Source organism: Geotrypetes seraphini, chromosome 3, assembly GCF_902459505.1.
Source record: "Geotrypetes seraphini chromosome 3, aGeoSer1.1, whole genome shotgun sequence".
In the NCBI taxonomy this organism is placed as follows: domain Eukaryota; kingdom Metazoa; phylum Chordata; class Amphibia; order Gymnophiona; family Dermophiidae; genus Geotrypetes; species Geotrypetes seraphini.
Genome location: NC_047086.1, coordinates 273,756,868 through 273,782,955, shown reverse-complemented (window position 1 = coordinate 273,782,955; position 26,088 = coordinate 273,756,868). Strand labels below are relative to the sequence as shown.

At 43.3% G+C, this 26,088-nt stretch overlaps 1 protein-coding gene across 1 annotated transcript in view; it reads right to left on the bottom strand.

The window, feature by feature from the left end:
• Positions 1–26,088, bottom strand: part of ACTN2 (actinin alpha 2) — a 421,202-nt gene that overhangs the window by 274,546 nt on the left and 120,568 nt on the right. Inside the window, exons 5-6 of the mRNA XM_033936711.1 lie at positions 13,444–13,531; positions 4,587–4,665 (exon numbers count right to left, since the gene is read on the bottom strand). Coding sequence (XP_033792602.1) covers positions 4,587–4,665; positions 13,444–13,531 — 167 coding nt within the window. The remainder of the gene's footprint in view (positions 1–4,586; positions 4,666–13,443; positions 13,532–26,088) is intronic.

The window sequence follows — 26,088 nt, the reverse complement described above, 5'->3', positions numbered from 1 at the left end:
CAGAAAACCTTAGTTCTGCCAATTTCTGACCCACTCCAATTTTCCCATAGACAGAAATAAGATATACTCACAGAACTGCCATGTACTATACCTGCATTAGCTTCTCACTGCTGTTGGAAATGGAGAAGACATTTCTGCCTCAGACAAGCAAGAGTGGCTCCAGTGGTATGTCTCTTCAAGCTGCCTTTTATTCAGGTTCCAAAATCTGAACCCTTGACCCTTCACACACCTACATGATTCTTCGGGGGGGAGGGAGGCAGCTGACCTCTGCAAAGCCTCCTGGCCAGTCATGAGGTCTTATCAGCCTGTGCTCAAATGCCTGACTCTGCAGGGGCAAGAACTACTCCCAGGGAACCTATTCTTGACCTTCTAGTGTTGGAGCAGGCTGGCGAAGCAGGTGCTCTTTTAAAAGTGTGGTCTTCCTGGCTTCAGACCCCAACATCTGACCCTTCTCCTAGGCAGAGCTGTCCCAGGCCTACTGGGAGCCTCTTAGCACAGGGAAGCCTTGAGAAAGATCAAATTAATACCCAAAAATAACAAATCTTGTGCAGAGCACAGGAAGAGACACTTTCTCAACTCGCTTGTACAAGTTAAGACTGAAAAGAGAGGGCACTGCTCAGGGAGATAAGGAGGCAGAGCTGAGAAAAATGATTGATGCCTTCTACAATCTAATTCATGAGTTGGGATACACAACCCATCCATAAGGAGTCGTATGCTGTTTGCACAGGAAACAAAGATGAAAATTTATGGCTTTGTATTGCTATAGGCTCACATATTGTGTGAATTACTACTACTACTGCTATTTATCATTTCTATAATGCTGAAAGACTTATGCAACATTTAACTTGCAATAAACGGTCTCTGTTCAGAAGAGCTTACAATCTAATTTGGACAGACAAAAAAGACATATAGGGGTTGAGAAGTTTCTTGCAGAGAGAATAATAGGATGGACATACAGTAAGTATTAGGAGTTGAAAGCAATCTCGAAAAATTGGGCATTTTTTGGATTTGAATACCACTAGAGATGGAGTATGACATAATGACTCAGGCAGTCTGTTCTAGGCATACAATGCAGTAACATAGAAGGAATGGAGTCTGGAGTTGGCAATGAAGAAGGGTACAGATAGGAGAGACTTACCCGATGAACAGAATTTACAGTTTCAAGTTTCATAGAGCTTGATTTTTACGCAATGTCATATATTTCAATGCGTATAACGTGTTTCCGTTATATAAAAAGAAAACAAGGTGGACAAAATAGGATAAGATAAGTCAGTACATACAGATCTTTTTTTGTTCTATTACAAACTGATACAAACTGGTACAAATAGATAATGGGAGGAACTACAATTTATAAAAAAAAGAGGAACATTTAAGGTAAGAGGAAATAAGTGAGGAGACATATTGAGGGGCTGCAAAGTGAATGCATTTGTTGGTCAATAAGAGGAGTTTGAACTGCATTCGGAAATGGATGGAAAGCCAATGAAGTAATTGAGGAGAGGGTAACATGAGCATGGCGGCTCTTATGGAATACAAGTCATGCAGCAGAATTTTGAATGGATTGAAGGGGATAGAGATGGTTGAGCGGAAGGCCTAGGAGAAGCAAGTTGCAATAATCTTAAGTGAGAGGTGATGAAAGTGTGAATAAGGGTTTTGGTAGTGTGTTTAGAAAGAAGGTTGGGTTTTGATAGTATTATAGAGGAAGAAGTGATAGGCTTTAGCGGTTTATTGGATCTGAGCGGAGAAGGAAAGAAAACCCAGAGGTTGTGAGCTGACTTGGCAGGGAGCAAGAGGAGTGTTGGCCACAGAAATAATGAATGTGGGGAGGTGGGTTTAGATGGAAAGATAAGGAGCTCGGACTTGGCCATATTCAGTTTTAGATGGTGGTGAGATATCCATGCAGCAATGTCAAACAGGCAGACAGACTCGGGCCTGGATTCCTGTAGAGATATCTGGTGTAGAGAGATAGATCTGGGCATCAACAGCATAGAGGTTATACTGAAAACCATGGGAGGTGATCAGTGCACCAAGGGAGTGGGTATAGATGAAGAAAAGGAGAGGTCCCAAGACAGAATCTTGAGGTACACCGATTGATAGTGGGATAGTAATGGAGGAGGATCTGCCATTGTATATACTGAAAGTGTGATGGTACAGATAGGAAGAAAACCAGGAGAGAGTAGAACCCTGGAATCCCAGTGAGCACCCTATATCAAGGAGCAAATCTGGTCGCTGCATCTCAAAAAGATATAGCGGAATTAGAAAAGGTACAGAGATGGGCAACAAAAATGGTACAAGGGATAAAACGACTTCCCTATAAGGAAAGGTTAAAGTAGCTAGGGCTCTTCAGTCTGAAGAAGAGATGGCTCAGGGGAGATATGATAGAGGTCTATAAAATACTGAGTGGATTGGAATGAGTAGATGTGAATCACTTGTCTACTTTTTCTAAAAATACTAGGACTAGGGGGCATGTGATGAAGCTACTAGGTAGTATATAAAAAAAAACCAGAGAAAATATATCTTCACTCAAAGTGTAATTAAACTCTGGAATTTGTTGCTGGAGAATATGATGAAAGCAGTTAACTTAACAGGATTTAAAGAAGGTTTAGATAATTTCCTAATACAAAAGTCCATAAGCCATTATTAAGATGGTTTTGGGAAATCCACTGCTTATTCCTAGGATAAGCAGCATAAAATTTGTTTTATCCTTTGGATCTTGCCAGGTACTCATGTCCTGGGTTGGCCACTGTTGCAAACAGGATACTGGGCTTGATGGACCTTTGGTCTGTCCCAGTATGGCAATTCTTATGTTCTTATGATGTTCATTTAAGCGTAGGAAGCAGTTCCTTAAGATTTTGTATCCCTACATAAAATCATTACACTCCAGAACCAGAGGCTTAATCTTCAAGGCAGTCTTGAAGGAGATTACGGAAATGGATAGATCTTAGCCTTTAGGGCAGTGTATCGCAAATTGTGTGCCTAGTGTGTCCTGGCAGATTCCAGATGTGTCGCGAGATGCCAGCAAAGAGGAAAGGTGCCAGTGCCAGCTGACTGCTTACAGAACATGCCTCTCATGGCGAGAGGCACATCCTGTAGTCAAGTCAGCTGGCACCAGCACCTCTCCTCCTTGCCAGTGCCTCTGCTCCTCCTCACCTTTCCTGCATGCCCCCAACTGGCAGTAATAGCAGGCTCAAGGCTGTGGCTGGAGGACATCCAAGCATTTCCGGGTGCCCTCCAGCCACAGCCCCGAGATTAGTGTGCCACAGCTTAAGAAATTTGTGACACACTGCTTTAGAGGGATGGGTGGTTGCATGGAGCGCTATAAAAGTTTTAAGTGTTCCATGTGATTTGTTGGTTAGGAAGTGTTTGTTGTAAACAGTACTGATGAATACAACTGTTGACCATATTTAATGATTTAAGAATCTTATCATAATCACATTGAATCCTTGTTCAAATTTGCAGGATATAAGAAATCGTATGGTATGGTAAATGTTAGTGTGAGATGATGTTTGTGTGTTAAAAAATTGTACCAGTTTCTTAATTAAAAAAATAATAAGATTTAGTCATACCTGCCTGATTGCTGCCTAATTGTAGGCACCCACTTTATTGAATTATCTATACTCTTATTTTTATCCATATTTGGAAAAAGGCATTGTTTTAGTCTCCACCTAGGGAATGAAATCACAAGATTTCTCCTACTATAGTGGTTCTCAATACAATTCTCAGGCACACTCAGGATATCCACAGTGAATATGAAAGAGATAGATCTACATACCTAGGAGACAGTGCATGAAAACCTCTCTAATCCATATTCATTGTGGATATCTTGAAAACTTGGCACGCTGTGTCCCAAGGAATGAGTTGAGAACCACTGCCCTAATGCATATTAGAAAATACACTGGGAAGTACAGTATACTTTTGAGTTTGCTACAGGTTTGTTGTAAACGGGATGGGGATGGGGATGGGCAATGGCGCCTCTCATCCTTCCGTGCCTTACTCACACCCTCCTTTCCCACCCCCATACCTCTTACAATCTTCACCAGCACAAGCAGCTTCTCCAGCCTCCTGCTCGCACTGTCTTTCCAGCTGTCGTTACTTCCTGGTCCCGCAACCCGGAAATGATTTCAGAGGGAGCCAGGCCAGCACAAGCAGCTGGCTAGAGTAGTTGCTCACACTGGCAAAGATTTTAAAGAGGTACAGGAGGATGGGAAAGGTAGGACACGAGTGTGGCATGGGAGGGGTGGAGAGGTGCCAGCGCCCCCACCAAGACGGCACCTGAGGCAGTCTGCCCCCCTGCCCCCTCCCCTTACTACACCACTGGGGGGTGGGGTTCGTAGGGCCAGCACACAAATTCAAAAGAGCTTTGCTCCTACGTTAACCAGTGGAGTGGGGAACACTTACATTATAAATCAATCATACACTGTGTTTTGGAGATAAGAGAGCAGTCATTTGCTTTGCCTCATTTCACACATTGCTCTGAAGCTGAAAGACACATTAGTAAAGTGTGGCTATTCAGTAGCAGATACTAAGCAACATGCCAGGGAAAGGAGCACACCACTACAGTTTGGCATGCGAGCAGTCACAAGTGAGACCTTGTTTAGCTTGGAGTAGTCAATAAGCTCAGGTCGATGTCTGTGGATAAGCGCACAAAGTCCAAGACCATCTTTCCAGCTTTGCCATAAATAGAACAGATAAAAACATGTCAGCAAAATATAATTCAGACCAAAGCCTTTATACATTGAATCAGTTTTATTTGGACAATGATAATATTTGATGCAATGTGCTCTCAGCCTAAGCTTTCTCACTTTCACTAAGTTGTATTGCTGAGATTGGCAAGTAGACTAGTCACTTTTTGTTACTTTTTGAACATGGACTGTCATAATTTGCTGGGAAAATGGAACAGGAAGGTCAGTTTAAAGCTAGACTCACTTGTTGCTCCCCAGTCTTACAAGTATGTGCACAGTAACAAATATATTTCATTTTTGAGTTACAAATAGAAAATTATGAAAAAATGAGTTCTTACCTGATAATTTTCTTTCCTTTAGTCCGTATCAATGTTATTGTGGGTGAATTTGTCTTTTATAAATTAAAATAAACTCTTGTATCAAGAACATCCTTTCCACAGCATTTTTTTCTTTTGAACTTTCCTTAGTCCCAAATAGAGAATGACAGGGACAAATTTGTCCCCTTCTCAGCAGGAACTCAATTTCCCCGTCTCGTCCCCATGAGTTTTGTTGCTGTTCCTGTTCCTGTCCCTGCCCCATTCCTGTAAGCTCTGCCTTAACTGCACAAGCCTCGAACACTTATGATTTTAAAGTGTTTGAGGCTTGTGCAGATGAGGATGGAGCTTTCAGGAATGGGGCAAGGACAGGAAAAGAACTTGCGAGGATGGGATGGGAAAATGAGTTCCTGCAGGGACGGGAAAAATTTGTCCCCATATCATTCTCTAGTCCCATGCTTATGGCTTGTGCCTATATACAAGCAGGTGGAGATAGAGAGTAAATTAGAACTCTGCCACATAAGGCTGCTGTGCAGTAGCTTCTATTCAGATAGCCAAGCAGTAAGACATTAATGGGAAAAAGTAAAACTTCTGCCTCCAACACATTTTTATAAACCTTGAAAAACAAAGACTAATCTTATGCCTAAGAAACAAGAAAATCAACCCTACAAAACAGAAGAGAAGGGAATAAAAATTATCAGTTAAGAACTAATTTTTCCTTTCTTAGTGTTCTCAAAGGATTAGTTTAAAATTATGGGATATATAAAAACAGTTATCAAACTGGGAGATAATGCAATAACCCTTCTGCAAGAACAGAAGCTCCAAAAGAAGATTCTGCACTAGTTGCCACATGTAGTCGATAATGTGTGAAATGTGGGCTATGTGGCGGCCCTAGAAATTTAATTTGCAAAAACACTATGGGCTTCTGCAGAGGAAGTAGATAACATCCTTGTAGAATGAGCTTTAAGATGGAAGGGAGTTATTTTCCCTGAAAACAAACAGGCTGAAGGGATAGAGAGCATTTTCAAAAGTGCGTCTAAGTCCAATATGGACATCTTGAGAAATGCATCCAAAATTCGGGAGGCAAAAACATCCATTTTCGAAACTGCTAGATGTCTATCTCTTTTTTTGAAAATCACCTATCTAGACATTTTAGCCCTTACGACATCCAAAGTTTTGTGCAATTTTCAAAAAGAAAAATGTCCAAGTTCAAAACGTCTATTTGGACATAGGCAGGGCCACCATTTATACTATAATGACCATAGAGACATATCAGCAGAGCAGTGAGCCACCTACTATGCCCACCTGTCTTCCACCCAAATAGCCCTTATGGCTGTGTCACCTATATGTCAGTATAGTAGATTTTTGTGGGTTTTGTTGGGTTCACATTTCCACCATAAATGTAGTGGGTAGGGTGGGATATGGGCCTGGATCATCCTCTCTATGGTTCACTACATCACCCACCAGGTTACTCCAGACACCTGTTTGCTGCTCTACTAGGATTTCCTATACCAGTTGCTGCTGTTATACCTGTTATAGAGGTAGGTATGTACTGTTTCTTTCACATCTTTGGGGGGTGGGAGTCATTGACCACTGGGGGAGTGTGCATGGGTTCATGACTTAATCCCTCCAGTAGTCATCTAGTCAGTTTGGGTACCTTTTTGGAACTTAGACGCTTTTAAAATAGGTCTAGCTCGGGACGTCTAAATAAAATCGTGGACATCTTGGGAAATGTTTGATTATGGCTGCAAGACATTCAAGCGCTAAGCATGCCTAAATCCTACCCCTTTGACCTATGGATGTACTGCAGACAAATAGCTTAGCAGGACATCTAGAAGTCAGTATCGAAAATTGGCATTTGAACAATTTGGCGATTAAAATGTTCAAGTGCCAGTTTATGTCATTTTTTGAACATCTTTCCTTTTTGAAAATGAGCCCCATAGTGTACTTTAACCAATGAGTTATGGTTTCTTTAGAAGGGCACAAATCTTTTTGGGGTTCCAAAAGAAGACTAAAAAGATGACCTGAGCTCATAAAATCATTAGTGAAAAGAGAGGTGATTTCTGATTCTCAGGCACAAAGTATTGCAGAAAAATTCCTTGGCAGAGAATACTTATTTATTTGGTTTTATATCCCATCCTCCCCAAAAAGCTCAGAATGGGTTACAATTTAACATTCATGGTGTTACAATATTATAATTGCATAGGGTTATATTTAACACTCATAGGGTTACAATAACAGTATATAAGTTGTAGAAAGTTTAGAAGGCCCTGGAGAGATCTGATGTGAGAGGTTAGAATATTCCAAAGGTTTGGTAGGAAGTGAAAGTAGGATCTTTTTCAGATAATTTGGAGCTGGAGGGCGTGGCTTGGGGGTATATGTAGGCATATTTCATCTAGGAACTTTGTGAGAGAAGTAGCTGGGCACCATATTATGGATAGATTTGTATGCTACCACTAATTCCTTGAAGATGCATTTGTTTGTAGGTACAATATATACTCAAATAAAAGTCAAGACCCCCATTCCCCCCCAAAAAGTAGGAAAAATGGTTGACGCGAATATAAGGTGTGCGGCTTAATATTTAAGTGCTCTGCCCGGATCTGCCCTGTCAGGCTCTGCACCCAGCCCCCTTCCTTCCATCCCATGTCAGGCTCTGCATCCAGCCCCCTCCCTGCTAGGTACTGCACACAGCCCCTCTCCCCTCCCTGCCCTGTCAGGATCTTCACCCAGCCCCCTCCCTGCCAGATACTGCACACAGCCTCTTTCCCTCCCTGCCCTGTCAGGTTCTGCACCCAGCCCCCTTCCCTCCCTCCCATCAGGCTCTGCACCCAGCCCCCACCCTGCCAGGCACTGCACCCAGTCCCTCTCCCCTCCCTGCCCTGTCAGGTTCTGCACCCAGCCCCCTCCCTGTCAGGCTTTGCACCCAGCCCCCTCCCTGCCAGGCACTGTACCCAGCCCCCTTCTCTCCCTCCCCTCCCAGGTTCTTGACCCTTTCCCTGTCAGGCTCTGTACCCAGCCCCCTTCCCTCCCTTCCCTGTCAAGCTCTACACTCAACCCCCTCCCTGCCAGGCACAGCCCCCTTTCCCTCCATCCCAAGCTCTTCATCCTATCCCCCCTCCCTGTCTATTGTACCTCCATTGCCACTGGAATCCCTGGTAGTCCAAAGATGTAGTGGCAGGAGTGAGCTTTCTGAACTCCTTTCCTGCTGCTTATCCAGTTGGTCATTGCTGCAAGTTCTGGCTGAGCGGTACCGAGCAGGAGCACACTTTGGGGAGCTATTCAGGAAGCCACTTAGTGACAACCAGCAGCGCCGGTACCGCTCAGCCGGAACTCGCAGCAATGACCAACCGGATAAGCAGCGGGACAGGAGCGTGGAAAGCTTGCTCCTGCCACTACACCTCTGGACCACCAGGGATTCCAACAGCAGAGGAGGTACAATGGGAAGGAGGGGGACCCAGGGTGCAGAGCCTGGTGGCCTGGCAGAGACCTGCAAAAAGTCTAGGAGAGGGGCAGGTGGGCATTGGATGCTGGCCTGAATATAAACTGGGACCCCCATTTTTGGGCCAAATTTTTGGCCCCCAAATCCCGGTTTATATTCGAGTATATATGGTAACCAGTGGGACGAGGTCAGGGCGGGGGAGACAGGGTCACAGGCCTGTAGGTTCTTCATTAGCTGGATTGCTGCATTCTGAACTCACTGAAGTCATTTAATATTTTTTGCTTTTAGTCTATTGAATAATATTGTGCAAAATATAAAGATAGCAGATGTAAATTTGAAAACAGAGAAATAGAAACATAGAAACATGATGCCAGATAAAAGCCAAATGGCCCATCTAGTCTGCCCATCCGCAATAACCATTATCTCTTCCTCTCTAAGAGATCATCACTTTACAAATTAACAAATAACAACCCCCCCCCCCCCTTTTATGAAGCTGCATTAGGTTTTTTTTTTTTATTACAGGCTGTGGCGGTAAAAGCTCTGGCGCTCAAAGAATTCCTATGAGCATCGGAGCTAATATCGTCACGGCTGGTGATAAAAAAGCCTAATGCAGCTTCATAAAAGGGGGGGGGGAAATAAAACAAAAATGGAAAATAAGATAATACCATTTTATTGGACTAATACATATTTCAATTAGCTTTCAGAGGCCAGAACCTCTTTGCTCAGGTCAGTAAAGTATATTGCTGTTACAGTAATCTGTCCTGACCTGAGGAAGTGGGTTTTGGTCTCTGAATTAGTCAAAAATGTAATACAATTAGTCCAATAAAAGGATCACCTTATTTCCATTTTCTATTTATAAATATCATCATAGCTATACTACTTTATCCTAAAGCAAAAAAATAGAAAAAAAATTTCTACCTTTGTCTTCTCTGGTTTCCGTTGTCACTCTCTTCCTTTCATCCACTGTCTGCCCTCTCTCTGCCCTTTCTATATGGCATCTTCTCTCCTTCTATGCCCCTTCCAGAAACTGTATGCCTCCCCATTCCATCGCTCCCTTCACCCCCATTGGTCTGGCTTCCATCTTCTCCCCTTCGCTCCCCTTCTCTAATGGTCTGGCATCTCTCTCCTCCCCTTCCCTCTCCCCCATACCCCCATGGTCTGGTATTTCACTCTATCCTCTTCTCTCCCTTCTCTTTCCTCATCTTCCTTCTCAATTTATTTTCTGCATCTGTCTGGATTAAGTTCTTACTACCCTGTCATCAATTTCCCTTTTCACTATCTATCTACAGCTTGCTACCTCTTTCCCTCACCCCCTCCAGTATTTCACTAACTCAATCCTCTTTCCCCTCATCATGTTCCCTCTTTTTATTTATCCCCTCCTTCCATCAGATGCTGCTGAAGGGAACTGGGGAAGAGAGAGAGGGGAAAAGACGCTGCTGTAGGGAACTGGGGAAGAGAGAGAGGGGAGAAGAATCTGCTGAAGGGAACTGGGGAAGAGAGAGAGGGGAGAAGAATCTGCTGAAGGGAAATGGGGAAGAGAGAGAGGAAAGAAGACGCTGCTGAAGGGAAATGGGGAAGAGAGAGAGGAGAGAAGACACTGCTGAAAGGAAATGGGGAGGAGAGAAGACGCTACTGAAGGGAAATGGGGACGAGAGAGAGGAGGGAAGATGCTGCTGAAGGGAAATGGGGAAGAGAGAGATGCCAGATCATGGGGGGAGCAGAGGGAAGAAGATGGGTGCCAGATCAATGGTGGGTGGGGGGGGTGTGGAGGGAGAGATGGAAGGGAGAGGCACAGTAACAGAGCATATGTAAGAGGTAGAGAGATGGCAGACAGTGGATGGAAGGAATTGAATGAGGAGAAGATGAGGAATGCAGAAACCAGACAACAAAGGTAGAAAAAATATTTTCTCTTTTTCGCTTTAGGATAAAGTAGTATATTAGTTGTGTTGATAAACATTTATAAACAAAGCCCTGCCAGCTGAACATCTTTTTCTCTAGTTCAGCAGCCAGAACTTTGATTTATAAAATGACAATTGTACAGAATATTGTTTATTTTTATACTTTAATAAAATAAGTTCAGTATAAAACTATTTGAGGCTTGTGTGGATGGGATCAGATGGTTTGCGGGGACAGGTACTGATCTGGCGGTGACAGTACAGGAACCAAACTCGCAAGGATGGGACGGAGACGGGGACAAATTTTTCTCCGTATCATTCTCTAGGTGCGACCTCACCTTGAGTATTTGCATTCAGTTCTGGTCTCCTTATCTCAAAAAAGATTCAATGAAGAGCGATCAAGATTATAAAGGGGATGGAACTCTTCTTGTATGAGGAAAGAGTAAAGAGGTTAGGGCTCTTCAGCTTAGAAAAGAGACAGCTGATGGGAGAAATGATTGAAGTCTATATAATTTTGAGTGGTTTAGAAAAGGTACAAGTGGATCGATTTTTTTTACTGCATCAAGATTTACAAAGACTAAGGGACACTCAATGAAGTTAGAGTAATACTTTTAAAGCCAATAGGAGGAAATATTTTTTCACTCGGAGCATAGTTAAGCTCTGGAACGCATTACCAGAGGATGTGGTAAGAATTGTTATTGTAGCTGGTTTTAAAAAAGGTTCCTAGAGGAACAGTCCATAGTCTGCTGTTCAGACAGACATGGTAGAAGCTACTGCTTGACTGGGATAGGTAACATGGAATGCTGCTACTATTTGCGTTTTTGCCAGGTATTTGTGACTTGGATTGGCCTCCGTGAAGACAGGAGTCTGGGCTAGATGGACCATTGGTCTGACCCAGTAAGGCTATTCTTATGTTCTTATTAGCCATTTGTACCTGTGGTTGTCACCTGAGACCGGAGCTTTTTCTATATCACTTCCTGGTTTTGTGGATTGGGGACTCCAGCTGAGCCCCTTGAGAACAGTATATTTATATCACTACTGGTCAAATTCAATTGTGTCTTTGGTTGGCCTGTTCACCTAGTAACTCATAGTATTTTGTTAATAATTACAAAATGTTGTGTGTGGGGGAACAAAAATCTCTTTTTGACTCATTGTGGGAATTGCACAGATTTGCTATGACTAAATTTGCTTGTTATGTAGGGGGAGAGGAGATAGGGAGTGATGAGATTTGGGAGACTGGAATCACAGTTCTTTTATTATATCAATACAGATCATAAAGTTTTCAATTTTCTGATGTTACATCTTTTCATTTCTACACTTGTTATGCCTAGGTCAGGTCTCTGCTGGACAGCCTAATATTATGAGCCACATTCTTATAACCTTTAATGACTGACTGCACTTAATATTTATTATAACCTGTTATAACCCAGGTAAGCATAAACATTTCTTTTACTGCTCTGCGCTGTAAGGGAGCCACTGTAGTGCTCTTACAACAAACCCCATCTAAGTGATCTAGAAAATGGCAAATTGCACAGAGTGTGGGTAGGACACTGCTATTTTTCAAATGTCCCACCCAGTATACTGAAGGGCTGGTACGGCTATTCTTATTAACAAAGCAATTCCTTTCCAGGAAATAAAATCCTTACATGATGAACATGGTAGATAGATCGTAGTACACTGCATTCTGGACAGACAGACTTATCTGTTGGTATCCCTTTATGCTCCAACCATTTGACAGGTTTTTTTTTCTCACTTTATTAACAACCTTGTTGGACTGTACCCCCTGACCTATCAAAACAAATAAATACTCAACTGCTAAAAGACAGCAGCTGAGCATTTGTTTTGACACCAAATGTCAGCTTGATAACTTTGACTGAATGCAGTATCCCATCACAGGATTACTGTAATTGCATCTGTACTGTTGATGATCACTGAAGAAATGAGAATAAGGACTAAATGTGCATGAGTTGAGTCTCTTTTATTTGAAAGGAAACTCTGCAATGAGAGTGCATAGGATGATGTTAAGAGGTGATAGGCTCCGGAGTAATCTGAGGAAATACTTCTTTACGGAAAGGGTGGTAGATGCGTGGAACAGTCTCTCGGAAGAGGTGATGGAAACAGAGACTGTGTCTGAATTCAAGAGGGCCTGGGATAGGCACGTGGGATCTCTGAGAGTGAGAAAGAGATAATGATTACTGTGAATGGGCAGACGAGATGGGCCATTTGGCCTTTATCTGCCGTCATGTTTCTATGTTTCTAGTATATTCACAACCTCCGAGTCAGGTGTTTGCTGAAACATGGCCTGTGTCAGGTCCCTCAAACTTCTGTCATTATCTTAATTTTGAAAGTTCATCATATTTGAATACATTTAGGTTTCTTATACTTTGGATTCCCTCTCTTTTGTTTATGAGTTTGTAAAATGCAACAACTACATTTACAAGAGGCCAGGTTTCTACCACTCATTTTTCCACTTTTATATTTTTAAAATGGCTGCTCCTGCTGTGTGTGTTGATAAATGCATGTGCACTTCTGAATATCCTTATATGTATTTTACAAAAGGTTCTATATCCAACAGAGCCTTTTGAAAAATAAATATATGCTGAGTTCTGGCAATATGTAAAAAGGGTATTCAAATATTGCTTAAATGCACAAAAATAACAGTAGTACATTGTACTGTTCTACACCAACACATAACCACACCATGACATTTAAACCAACTCCTTACTATTTTAAAAGTATGTATGCCAGCATGGTTGAGTCTGTGAAGAATTGTACATGCAATATCTATGATTTCAGTCAATATACCTTTTTAATACTACGGCACAGGTCAGATGCAATCATTTATGCATGCTGGCCATGTGACTACCCCACCATACCAGAGGCATGCACTCCTAGTAGATAAATACTAAGAAAGGTGTCAGCCAGCTTGAAGTTTACACCGCTTTCCATGTACAAGATCAACACGCTTATTTCCAAACCAGAGAAATAAATCTGAAAATAGAAAAGTTATTATTTTTATGCAGGATAGATAATAAGGAGAGCCCAAAGCAAAGAAGAAGTATGAATTTAAGGCAAAAGCCCTCATCTTTTACCTTTTGGTATAAAAATTAGCTCACCTGAGGTGGAAGTTCTGAATGTTAACATTTCTATAAGGAGCAGTCTTTCTCTGGCACCACAGCAAAAGTCCTTCTTTAGCAGAGGTCTCTAAGGGGAAAAACAGAAAAGAGGAATGATGATTTCATATTCAGTACTGGGTAGTAACTAGTTACAGTAACGATAGTTACTGTAATTACATTTTTAGGCAGCTATGTATGTTAAATGATTTTTATTATTCCAGCAGTAAGAAACAAATACAAACAGTAGTATCATTCAGGAAATAACATTTTCAACAATATAATCAGTTCCCCTCCCATCCCCCCCTTCCCAAGAATCCATGGCCAGTCCAACAGCTGAGAGTGGGAATAAAATCTTAAAGATTCAAATGTCTACTGCGAGCACGTGGTGTGAGGTCCTGCCAGAAGTGCTCCCACACCTGACAAAATTTGCGACCCGGGCCAAGAGTCAAGTCTCCCACCATGCGTCTCTCCAGTGTTGCGTGCACTATCATTAGGGATCTCCATTGTGCATATGACGGGGGATCACGGGAGAGCCAGCTGGTGAGGATGGCTTTTTTTTCCATCAAAAAGGCTCTGGAGATAAATGCTGACATTCCCCTGGGTTTGGGCGAAGCTATATTATAAAATCTAAATAACGCCCTTGGTTGCGGAAGCCATCGCCGTCCCCAAAGCGATGTGGTATATAGGCCAAGATGTCTCCAAAACTGTTGGATTGCGGGGCAGGCCCAAAAACATGTGACTCAAAGATGCATGAGCCTGATTGCATTTCGGGCAAGAATGTGACGCAGTAATCCCCATCCGGACTGCACGTTCCGGTGGAATGTAAAGTCTAAGAACAATTTTCAATTGCATTTCCCAGTGAGTAATATTGGCTGACACCTTCTGAATGTTCTTCAGGACCCGTTGTAACTGTTGAGCAGTCAACTGGCAATGCAAGTCCTCAGCCCATGCTGTTGCTAATATATCCAGATTCGTACTTGGTTGGCAATCCCGGATCCTCACAATATGAAATCGTAGAGGAATCCTCTGTTGGGCTAAAAGGCTGAAGAGTTCCGAAAGCGCCTCCCTGCAGACTTCAGTAAGGGCAGCCACTGGGAGGGACTGAACATAGTGACGGATCTGGTAATAGGCGAAGAGATCATTAGACTGTAGGTCAAAAGTCCGTTGCAGCTCAGCAAATGTGACCAGGCTCCCCTTCTCCGAAAACAGGTGAAAAAGATATTGTAGACCTTGTGCTTGCCACCTAAGAAAGGTGGCATTTTGCATGCCCGGCTGGAAAGCTCCATTGCCCTGTATAGGCAAATATAAAGACACCCTAGAAGACAATTTGGCTGTTTTACAGACCCATCTCCATGTCCTTCTGGCCAGCGTAAAAATGGGGTAGTGAGACACCCAAAGGACGTATCCTCGGATCCGCCACATGTAGAAAATAGCTCACATGGAACGGAGCCAGCAAAGATAACTCCAGTGGTGTAGCAGAAAAATCAGATGTTCCTCTAAACCAATCATTAATATGTCTCATCTGACAAGCCATAGCATACCAACGTACATTTAATAAACCATAGCCCCCCCTATCCTTGGGCAGACACATCCGTAGCAAGGGCATACGTGGTCGCTTACCACCCCATAGAAAACATTGTAGCTCTTTCGTTAAACGAATGTTATGGGCATGGGACAGCAGCAGAGGTAAAACCTGAAAGCGATATAACCATTTGGGAAAGAGCACCATATTAAAAAGGGCTACCCGGCCCGCCACCGATAAGGGAAAAGTGGAACAATTCTGTAGATGTTGTGAGATGTCTTGAAGCAATGGGGTGATATTGCTGATGTACAGGGTCGTAAGGTCTCGGGGGATCTGTACCCCCAAATAGCGAATTGAAGTCTGAGCCCACGTAAATGGGAAATGACCGCTTCTGTCTGTTGTAGTGTCATGGGGCTAGCTAGGGCCATAGATTTCTGGTAGTTCAACGTAAATCCCGAATAAAATTTGAATTCTTCAAGCGCTTGCAATAAATATCGAACAGAGTGAGCGGGGTCAGTTACCAAAAATAATAGGTCATCTGCAAAGGCCAACACTTTGAGTGAATGAATCCCGAAGTCCACACCCACTATGTCGGGGTCCTGAGACACTGTGCGAAGAAAGGGTTCAAGGTACAACAGAAATAAGAGGGGTGACAGGGTTAGGCAACTATGTAACTAATTAGTTTTTGATAAGATGGACTAAGGCCTGGATGCACTAAAGATAATCGCCAATACCGACTGGATCGCTGTTGGCTGATTCTCTGGCTGATTGTGAATGAGTAATCGATGCACTACCGAGTTAAAATGCAAATGATTTGAGTGGAGGCTTGCCCTAATCTCACCTGATCGATCGCTGTGAGAGTGATTTAAACGCATGCGCAGAATATTCCTGTTGTTCATGCTGCAATGTACGCATGTGCATGTTTTATTTGTGCGCATCATACATGCATGTAATCAGTGCACGTCAAAGGCGTCTGCCGCAAAGTAATGTTGTTGTAAAATGCAATATAAGGAATGCTGGCAATATAAGGAATGCCAGTAGAGATTTCTCTTCTTTTGGGAGCTGTTGGAAGTAGCTACACGAAGTTATTGGGTAGAGCCGTTCTAAGGAGCAGTTGAAAGGAGTTTGAAGGTGGTGTCAGAAGGAGCTATTGAAAACTGTTGGACGGCACTGTTGTAAAAGTGAGCAGCGAGGCAGTGTTTATACTTTTCTGTCCTGTTTTCTGTTTACCGTTGTCCACTGCACATCTAAATTTGTTTTTATAGTATAACTTCGATACAGATTCTACTACTTTCAGGGCTGAAGAGTCGGCAAGGATCGTGAGTGACTAGTCTTTACCAATCATTCTTTTTTGGATTGGTAAGCCAGATTGCTATTTCTTCTGCTGGCAGAAGCCATTTTGTGCATCAATTGCTTGTCTAGTTTGCATGGCATTTCAATACTAATACCCTCATTTGCAGAAAATGAATGATCGCTCGGAGAAACACAAGATCAGCAGTTTGATGCATCAGGTTGGGAAATCCGATCAATCACAAAACCAGTCAAACCGGTTTAGCGACGATCGTAAGTTTAGTGCATCCCCTAGTAAGTTAAGTAACTAGTTACTTTATTTTAGTAAATTTACAAGTAAAGTACAAATTTACAAGTTACTTTTGCGTTACTGTTTTTACATAGTATGCAAAACAACTGACGATGAATTTCCATTCATGCTATTTTACTCATTACCGTATTTTCACTCATATACTGCGCACCCGTGTAAAACGCGCACACGGGTATAGCGCGCGGGAAACCGTAATTTATGTAATGAAAGTTTTATATACCGCACACACCTGTATACCGCGCATGCCGCCCCGACTCTCCTCTGGCCGCCCCGACTCTCCTTTCGCCCGCCCCGACTCTCCTCTGGCCGCCCCGACTCTCCTCTCCCCCTTAAAGTCCTGTCCCCACCCTGAAAGCCTGATGCCCCCCCCAATGTCCGATTCACCCCACCCCGAAGGACCGCTCGCACCCCCACAGCCTCCCCACCCCCCCATCATGGAGAAGCTGCCTACCGTTGTCTTGCTGCTTCCTCTGCCGCCCCTTCTCTGAGCCCTGCGTCTACACTGCTTCCTCTTCCGGCGGTCCCGCCCTTTCTCTGATGCGTGAAACTACGGTAAGTCTCCAATTCAACTCGTTTCTCTTGCCTCGCCACAGTGCATTACAGTAAGTACCCATGTACCGGCTATACATGGTGACAGCCAGCCAAATAGGCTCTACTGAACTGAAAGAATTGCTTCATAAAGGGCTTGACTATTTTTGCATACTTAAAAGGAATAATTTGCAAACTCATTTGCATGTACTGTTATTAGTAATAAAAAAGGTCTCTGAAGTGGCTAAGAGGCCTAGAAGGGGAGGGGGGAGGAAGTCTCCATAAATGACTTCTGTGGGCATAACATATTCTTACCCCGAGACAAAAAGGAGGCAGTGACAAAGACCTGAGGACTGGAAAAGCACCTTGTCAGGGGAAACTGGGACTCTCTGGGTGACATTTGAGAGAATGAATGCTGGCTGCAGCCTAACTCTCAGTAAGCCAACAATGGAGAAAAATGATAATCACAATGCAAGCTCTTTTGAGCATTCTTTCTTCACTGAATTTTTTTATGCTAGTAGGATCAGACAGCAAAAATATCCATGTACACTGCAAACTTTTAAGCAGACCTACAGCTGTGTAACCAATACTATAGCAAATCTTAAGAAGCACCTGCAAAACGTCCACCCAGCTGTGCATGATAAACTGCCTTCACTGAAATGATCAGTAAGCTGTTCTTCATCAAATGCATCAGAATCCCTGCCAAAGAAACAGCAAACTTTGGCTGCTTCATAAAGCAGTAAAGGGAGCACCATTATGTCACAGAAAAGGGTCAATAATCTAATCACAAATTTTGTTATTGGGGATATGCAATCCTTCTCAGTGGTTAAGTCATCAGAATTCATTCAGATGGTCACTAGTCTTCAACCAGGCAAAACCATATTGACTCAGACTCTTACTGGATACGTTGAGGACAAGTATCATAAGATGACAGACGACCTTCAGAATAAGCTGTCACTTGTGACTGAAGTATGCACAACAGCTGACATATTCTGCACTTGCCAAACTACTCACATTCCAATAGTAACTTTTCTTCACCAGTAGCTCGACAGTTTTATCTAATTTTAAAGAACTGCTTATTATTTTGTCTTGCCAATCTATTTTAATTTACCTGTACGTTAGTATTTATATTGTCTCTTTACTTTTAACTCTGATTTACCAATCTACTTTTCTCAATTATTATTTTACCTGCATTGTTTTTTTGTTCTTTCTAATGTGCTGTTATTTTGATCCCAACAGGCTCTCTTGCTCCCAAAGGGGACTGCCACCGCAAAGCGGCGGCGCTGATGACTCTGCCCACAATCCCTCTATGGTAGCCTCCCCTTCAAATTCACTTCCTTTGCGGCGCATGCCGCTTAAGGAGCAGGTCCTGCTCCTTTATGTGCTCCTTCATGCAGCTACTTCAAATCCTATTCCGAAACTGCTCCAATATTTTCTCGAACAACTTAACAGGTAAACTCTTCCTTCTGCTGCTAAACATCTTCCTTCTTTCTGGTCTCGTTAACACAGTCTTTCTATACCTTTCCACCGTCCCTCTTCCTCCCCTCCCACACAACAACACTACACCTATGGCTTCCATCCCGGTCATATGGGGCTGCCGACCCCTCCCTCGAACCCGGACAGAAAATCGACTTAGACATTTTACTACCATCTCTACTACCCCAGTTTCCATGACTCATCCAACATCATCACAACTTTTATCTAAAATTAATATAGGTCTTTTAAATGTGCGCTCCATTAAAAGCAAACACCATCTAATTCATGATCTCATTCTTCAATACAATTTCTATATCCTTTGCTTAACTGAGATCTGGCTAACCCAGGGTGAAGAGGGATATTTGACCCAAGCCTGCCCCAATAATTATAAAACGAAATTTTATCTTCGATCTAATAAAAAGGGAGGAGGCCTCTATCCCCTTTCATTCTGATCCTTTTTGAAACTCTTCAGTTTTCTATAAAACAACCACAACCTTTCAACTTCCTTCTCATTTATCTTCCTCTCCCCCAGTTACAAAACCTTCCCTAACTGCCCTTATTTCCACTATTTCAGATTTCAACATCTCCTATCCCAATCCTATCATTTTTGGAGATTTTAATATACACTTCAATCTTCCTAACCAATATAATACAGCAGAATTCCTGACATTAACTTCCGATCTATCTCTAACTCCCCTATTTTCCCTGCCCACCCATTCTGCTGGACACACTATCGACATCATATTTAGTCCAACAACTATTAGCCATCTCTTTCAAAACTTTTAAACTCATTCTTTCCCTTGGTCAGATCACGTTCTCATTAATTTTCAATTAAACACTCTCTCCCAATCATTTTCCTCTCAACAGACTACCTATATCACTAGAAACATTAACAACATTAATCTACCGCCATCCAGAATTCCTTCAAACCAAAATTACAAGACTTCACTAACCTTACAATTGAAGAACAATCCTCCCTTTGGATCACCTCAACACAATCCTTAATGGACCTTCTTGCCCCCCCCCCCCCCCCCCCGGAAATATCATCAAAATTACAACCAAATAAGAAACCATGGTACAATGACAAACTTGCTCTCCTTCATCAACAACTGCGCTCTACTGAGCATAAATGGCGCCAAACTCGATCGAATTACTCTCTCCTCTCATATAAGGAAAAAGCAACTCAATACAAAACTGCCATACAACAAGCCAAAAAAGAATATTATTCAAAATTCATAACTACAGCTCATAATTCCTCTGCACTTTTCAGTATAGTTCAATCTCTTTCTCCCTACTCTAACAAGAAGCCCCCTCCACTATCTACATAACCATCTGCTTCAGAGCTCGCACTCTTCTTTGAAATGAAAATCAAGGAGATTAGATCTCATCTTGGACAACGATAGTCGATCTGACCTCGACACATCGGACCACAGTATCAAGCAAGGATACTGAAACAGGAAATGGCGATAGTGGACTAGAGACAAAATGGACACTTTATGGACATAAACCCAAAGATGCAGCACAGGGACCCGAGAGGCAACTAGAAATAAAGAGCAAGACAAGGAGGAAACAGCAGGACCCAGAGGGCTATCACAGAACAAAAAAGCGGGCAGAGGACGGGATAGACACACCACAGGAGGCAACACGTGAGGAGACCAGCAGGAGCAACAAATCAAGAGTAGATCCAAAAGAAAAGGTAGCAAACTGGGACTTAAATTGCCTATATACAAATGCTAGGAGCCTAAGGACTAAAATGGGGGAGCTAGAAGTTATAGCCGGAAATAAGGACATAGACATAATAGGAATCACAGAGACATGGTGGACAGAGGACAATAAATGGGATGTGGCCCTTCCAGGGTATAACCTCTACAGGAAGGACAGAGCACACAAAAAGGGGGGAGGAATAGCACTGTATATAAAGGACTCCATTCCTTCATCCAGAACAGAAACAACAATAAGGGCAGACAGTCTGGAGTCACTATGGGTTAAGTTAACAGGAGGGGAAGGAGCTGACATCAAATTGGGATTGTACTATCGCCCACCAGGACAGTCAGAAGCAAACGACCTGGAACTGGAGGCCGAACTGAGGCAGGTGTGCAAAAGTGGAAGGGTGGTAGTTAGGGGGGATTTCAACTATCCTGGAATAGACTGGGACATTGGGCACTCAAACTGCACGAGAGAAACTAAATTCCTAGAGGCGATAAGGGACTGTTTCATGGAGCAGCTGGTCACAGAACCAACGCGAGGGGATGCCACTCTAGACCTAATCCTCAACGGGCTAGAAGGACCCGCAAAGGAAGTGGTGGTAATAGCACCATTAGGGAACAGTGATCACAACATGATCCAGTACAAATTAAACATGGGAACATCAAAGGTGAAAAGAACCAAAACGACAGCACTCAACTTCAGAAAGGGAAACTACAAGGACATGAGGAAAATGGTAGGAAAAAAGCTCAGCAGCAACTCAGGGAAGGTGAAGACCGTAAAGGAAGCCTGGACACTGCTTAAAGGCATAGTGCTCGAGGCACAAGACCTGTGCGTCCTAAGGTTTAGGAAAGGGTGCAAAAAAAATCAAACTAGAAACCCAGCATGGATAACATCTGCGGTTAAAAAGGCGATAAGCGACAAGAAATCATCCTTCAAGAAATGGAAAAAGGATCCAACAAAGGAAAACCAGGAAGAGCACAAAAGACACCAGAAAGAATGTCATAGAGAGGTCAGGAAGGCAAAGAGAGAATATGAGGAAAGACTGGCAGGAGAAGCAAGAAACTTCAAACCCTTCTTCAGGTATGTGAAAGGGAAACAACCAGCCAGAGAGGAAGTGGGACCACTGGATGACGGAGACAGGAAAGGAGCGATAAAAGAGGAAAAAGAGATAGCTGAAAGGTTAAACAAATTCTTCTCGTCGGTCTTCACCAGAGAGGACACATCCAATATCCCAGAACCCGAGGTGATTATAAACGGAGAACATGACGAAAGGCTGGTACAACTAGAGGTAAGCAAAGAGGATGTCCTCAGACAGACAGATAGACTAAAGAGTGACAAATCACCAGGCCCGGTCGGCATCCACCCAAGGGTACTAAAAGAACTGAGAAACGAAATAGCAGAGACACTTCGCCAAATATGTAACCTCTCCCTAAAAACTGGGGAGATCCCAGAGGACTGGAAAATAGCAAATGTCACGCCCATCTTTAAGAAGGGATCAAGGGGTGACCCGGGAAACTACAGGCCTGTGAGCTTGACCTCGGTTCCTGGAAAGATGATGGAAGCAATGGTAAAGGACACAATCTGCGAACACATAGAAAACAATGGACAACTGAAGGCAAGCCAGCATGGCTTCTGCAAGGGAAGGTCATGCCTCACGAACTTGCTGTACTTCTTTGAGGGAATAAACAGTCAGATGGATAAGGGTGAATCCATAGACATCATTTACCTTGACTTTCAAAAAGCCTTCGACAAGGTACCTCACGAACGGCTACTTAAAAAACTGTGGAACCACGGGGTGCAAGGGGATATCTACTGATGGATCAAACACTGGCTAGCGGGCAGGAAACAGAGGGTTGGAGTCAAGGGCCAATAATCAGATTGGCAATGGGTCACGAGCGGAGTTCCGCAGGGGTCGGTGCTGGGACCTCTACTATTCAATATATTTATTAACGATCTGGAGACGGGGACAAAATGTGAGGTTATCAAATTTGCTGATGACACCAAACTCTGCAGCAGGGTTAGAAACACGGAAGACTGCGAAGACCTACAAAGGGACCTAACGAGACTTGAAGACTGGGCAAAAAAGTGGCAAATGAGTCTTAACGTAGAGAAATGCAAGGTCATGCATGTAGGGAAAAAGAACCCGATGTTCAACTACAAAATGGGGGGAACACTGCTAGGGGTGAGTAACCTGGAAAGGGACCTGGGGGTGATGGTCGACTCATCACTGAAACCATCGGCGCAATGTGCGACAGCCTCAAAGAAAGCAAACAGAATGCTGGGCATCATCAAAAAGGGTATCACAACCCGGACGAAGGAAGTCATCATGCCGCTGTATCGCGCAATGGTGCGCCCGCACCTGGAGTACTGTGTTCAATACTGGTCGCCGTACCTCAAGAAGGACATGGCGGTACTCGAGGGAGTGCAGAGGAGGGCGACTAAGCTGATAAAAGGTATGGAAAATTTCTCCCTGGAGAAGAGGAGACTTAGAGGGGACATGATAGAAACCTTCAAAATCCTTAAGGGCATAGAGAGAGTAAATAAGGACAGATTCTTCAAACTGAGAGGAGCCACAAGCACTAGGGGTCACTCGGAGAAATTGAAAGGGGACAGGTTTAGAACAAATGCTAGAAAATTCTTTTTTACGCAGAGGGTGGTAGCCACATGGGCCCAACCCGACCATGTGCCTCAGGCCCTGCCCCCAGGAGGGACCTAAGGCTCCAGGGCCTATTCTGATTGGCCCAGGCGCCTTAGGCCCCACCAGTAGGCGGAGCTTTGGGACGGATGGGCCAATCCGGCCTCATTCCGTCGATGGCTGCCTGCCGGACAGGCGGGTTTGGCTCCCGTCTGTCCGGCCAACTACAGAAAGGTACGGGGAAGGGGGTTGGGGGTGTCGTGGGGGTCGGCCAGGAGGGTCGCGGGTCGGCTGGGGGGGCGGTCGGAGGTTCTTGGGGGGGGCGGTCGTTGGGGGGGGGGGGGGTTTGCGTCGAGGGCAGGAGGGCCTGGGATCCCTCCTGCCCGTAATGTAGTGCAGGGTGGGGTTAGGGGGTCGCCGTGGCCAGGAGGACTTGGGCTCCCTCCTGGCCCGATATTGTCGGGGAGTTGGGGAATCGGCGGGGCAAGAGGGCTTGGGCTCCCTTTTGCCCCGATCGTGTCGGGGAGTCGGGGGGGCAAGAGGGCTTGAGCTCCCTCTTGCCCCGATCGTGTCGGGGAGTCGGGGGGGCAAGAGGGCTTGAGCTCCCTCTTGCCCCGATCGTGTCGGGGGTGCCAGGGACCACACGGAGTCACCCACCGTACCACCCGATTCGGGTAAGCGCAGGTATCGGTGGGTGGCTTATTTGAGGGGGGGTGCCTTATTTTACATTTTTTTCTAAAAAGGGGGGGCTGTCTTATTTGATGGCCCTGCCTTATCATCGGGGAAACACGGTAGAAAAAAAAAAAAAATGAACAGTTAAGTCCCAGTTTTTGCCGCTGAGACTCTGCCCTCTCTCACTGTAAAATTAGACTCTACTTAGTCTGTCTTTAAATTTAAAAAATGTGTGTTGTTTTAAAAAACAATTATGTTTTTAGATGTATCTAAATAAAAATAATAACCAAAAATTTATCTTTTTTTATGTCATCTTAGCATATTTTATGCTACAGAACGAATTATTTTTTTTAACATGTATTGTTATGGGAAAACGCGTTTCACATAACGAACTTTTCGCATAACAAACTTGCTCCTGGAACGAATTAAGTTCGTTGTGTGAGGCACCACTGTATTCTGAAATACAAGAAATCAATACTAAACTAGATAAAATAAGTGACTGGCTTCATGCAAATAAACTTTCCCTTAATATCAATAAATCGTGCGGTCTACTTTTTTCAACAATAAACAACGAAACAATAACAGGAAAGATTTTCATTAAATCTCACCCTATAAAAATGGAAACAAAAACAAAATTACTTGGTGTAATCATAGATAAAGATTTAACTTTTCATGACCAAATCAGTTCAGTGGTAAAAACTTGAAACCAATGCAATTACAACCCTAGTCCATTCTTTAGTTATCTCCCATCTTGACTATTGCAATTCTCTTTATCAAGGACTCCCCCAAAAAGAACTACGACTCCTACAACTCATTCAAAACACGGCAATAAAACTTATTTATAAGTTAGGGAAATATGATCATGTCACCCCTCTCCTGAAAGAAGCCCATTGGCTCTCTATCACTCACCGCATTACCTACAAAACGCTTATGTTGGTCTTCAAAATCAAATCTTCCCGTCAACCACCTTTCCTAGACAAACTTCTTATCCCTTTTTGCTCTTCTCAGACTCTCAGATCCGCTGACCAGAATCTACTTTCCATCCCTTCGATCAAGGAATTCTTCTATACCAGGAAATCTAATTTCTCTGTAGTCGCTCCAACTCTATGGAACACTCTACCATCCCAACTTCGTCATGAAAAACTAATCTATAAATTCAAGACAAAACTAAAAACTTTCCTCTTTCAAGATGCATTTCATGGCTCTTGAACCCTTCATCATTAAATTAGCCAACCGCTTTTAAGAAGCGATCCCATCCCTAATGTTTTTCCCCTTTTTTCTTTCCTTTTCCCTACTACCCTTTTTTTTTCTCTCCACTATTAATGTACTCTTACTCCCCTTCCCTCTGTTCTAACCTCACCATCATGTTTGTTACTGTTAAATGTCCTTCATGTACACATCCCCTCTTTCTTATAAGTATTACTATTTATAAGCATTTTTCCTATTCTTATTTTATCATTTTATTGTAAACCGGCTAGATACCAGTTGATGGTCGGTATATTAAAAATTAATAAACTTGAAACTTGACCTCCCACAACAGAAGCTTTATTAGAGTTAACGTACACTGGATCATGATCAGCACATTGGAACAAAAGTCTACAGCATTGGCATGTTCATGTTTGCAAAGACAAAATACTTTAGACCTGATTGTATCCACTGACAAAGTTCTCTGCACAGTTCCTGACAATGGATCAAACTTTACGGCATTCTCAGAGACAGAAACAACGGTTGTAGAACCAACACAAGTTGTGCCCTCACAAAATTGACAACAGAGAGGTGACCTTCACAAACACTGCAGACATCCTAGACAACCAAACAGATGCAGAAGCAACAGAGTAGGCACTTCCATCTTACCATTGTGAGAAATTTTCTCTAACAGCTTTCCGCTTAAATTAAATTGCTTTCATGGCAGAGTATATTAAGATGATGAAACCAATTGATACTGGACACACTGCAGGCTGAAGATCAGTGTTTCATGAGAGTTCTTCTGTCAACGATTTCTTCACTGCGTGCACATCTTACCTCCATGAGGCCCTTGCTCAAATTTGCCAGCCCACTTGTTAATGCTTTAATAAATTGAATCATTCAGTGCTGTGGTCCAGTTGAAGCTAAGGATGATTTGATAATAGCATGTGTCTCACATCCATTATTCAAGCTGTGCTGGATCCAGTTGGATGCTGCCAGAGCTCATGCCAAATACTTGCTGAAGCAAGCAATGCAGGCTCAGGCTGACGCTGCAAACACAACTCCTAATGCAGCACTATCTTCCAGTGAAGACACCAGCTTCTTCTGCTTCTATGAATTAAATAAAGGGGACAACACTGTGCAGTCGGAACTAGACTTCTTCTTGAATGATGCTGCACATGATATATCCAGTCTCCAGCGCTATCCAACTGTGAGGGAAGTGTTTATTCCGAAGAATATGAGCCTTCCATCAAGTGCACCAGTGGAGATATTCTTCAGCATCAGTGGACAGATTCTTACACCACGCTGGAATAGTTTAAC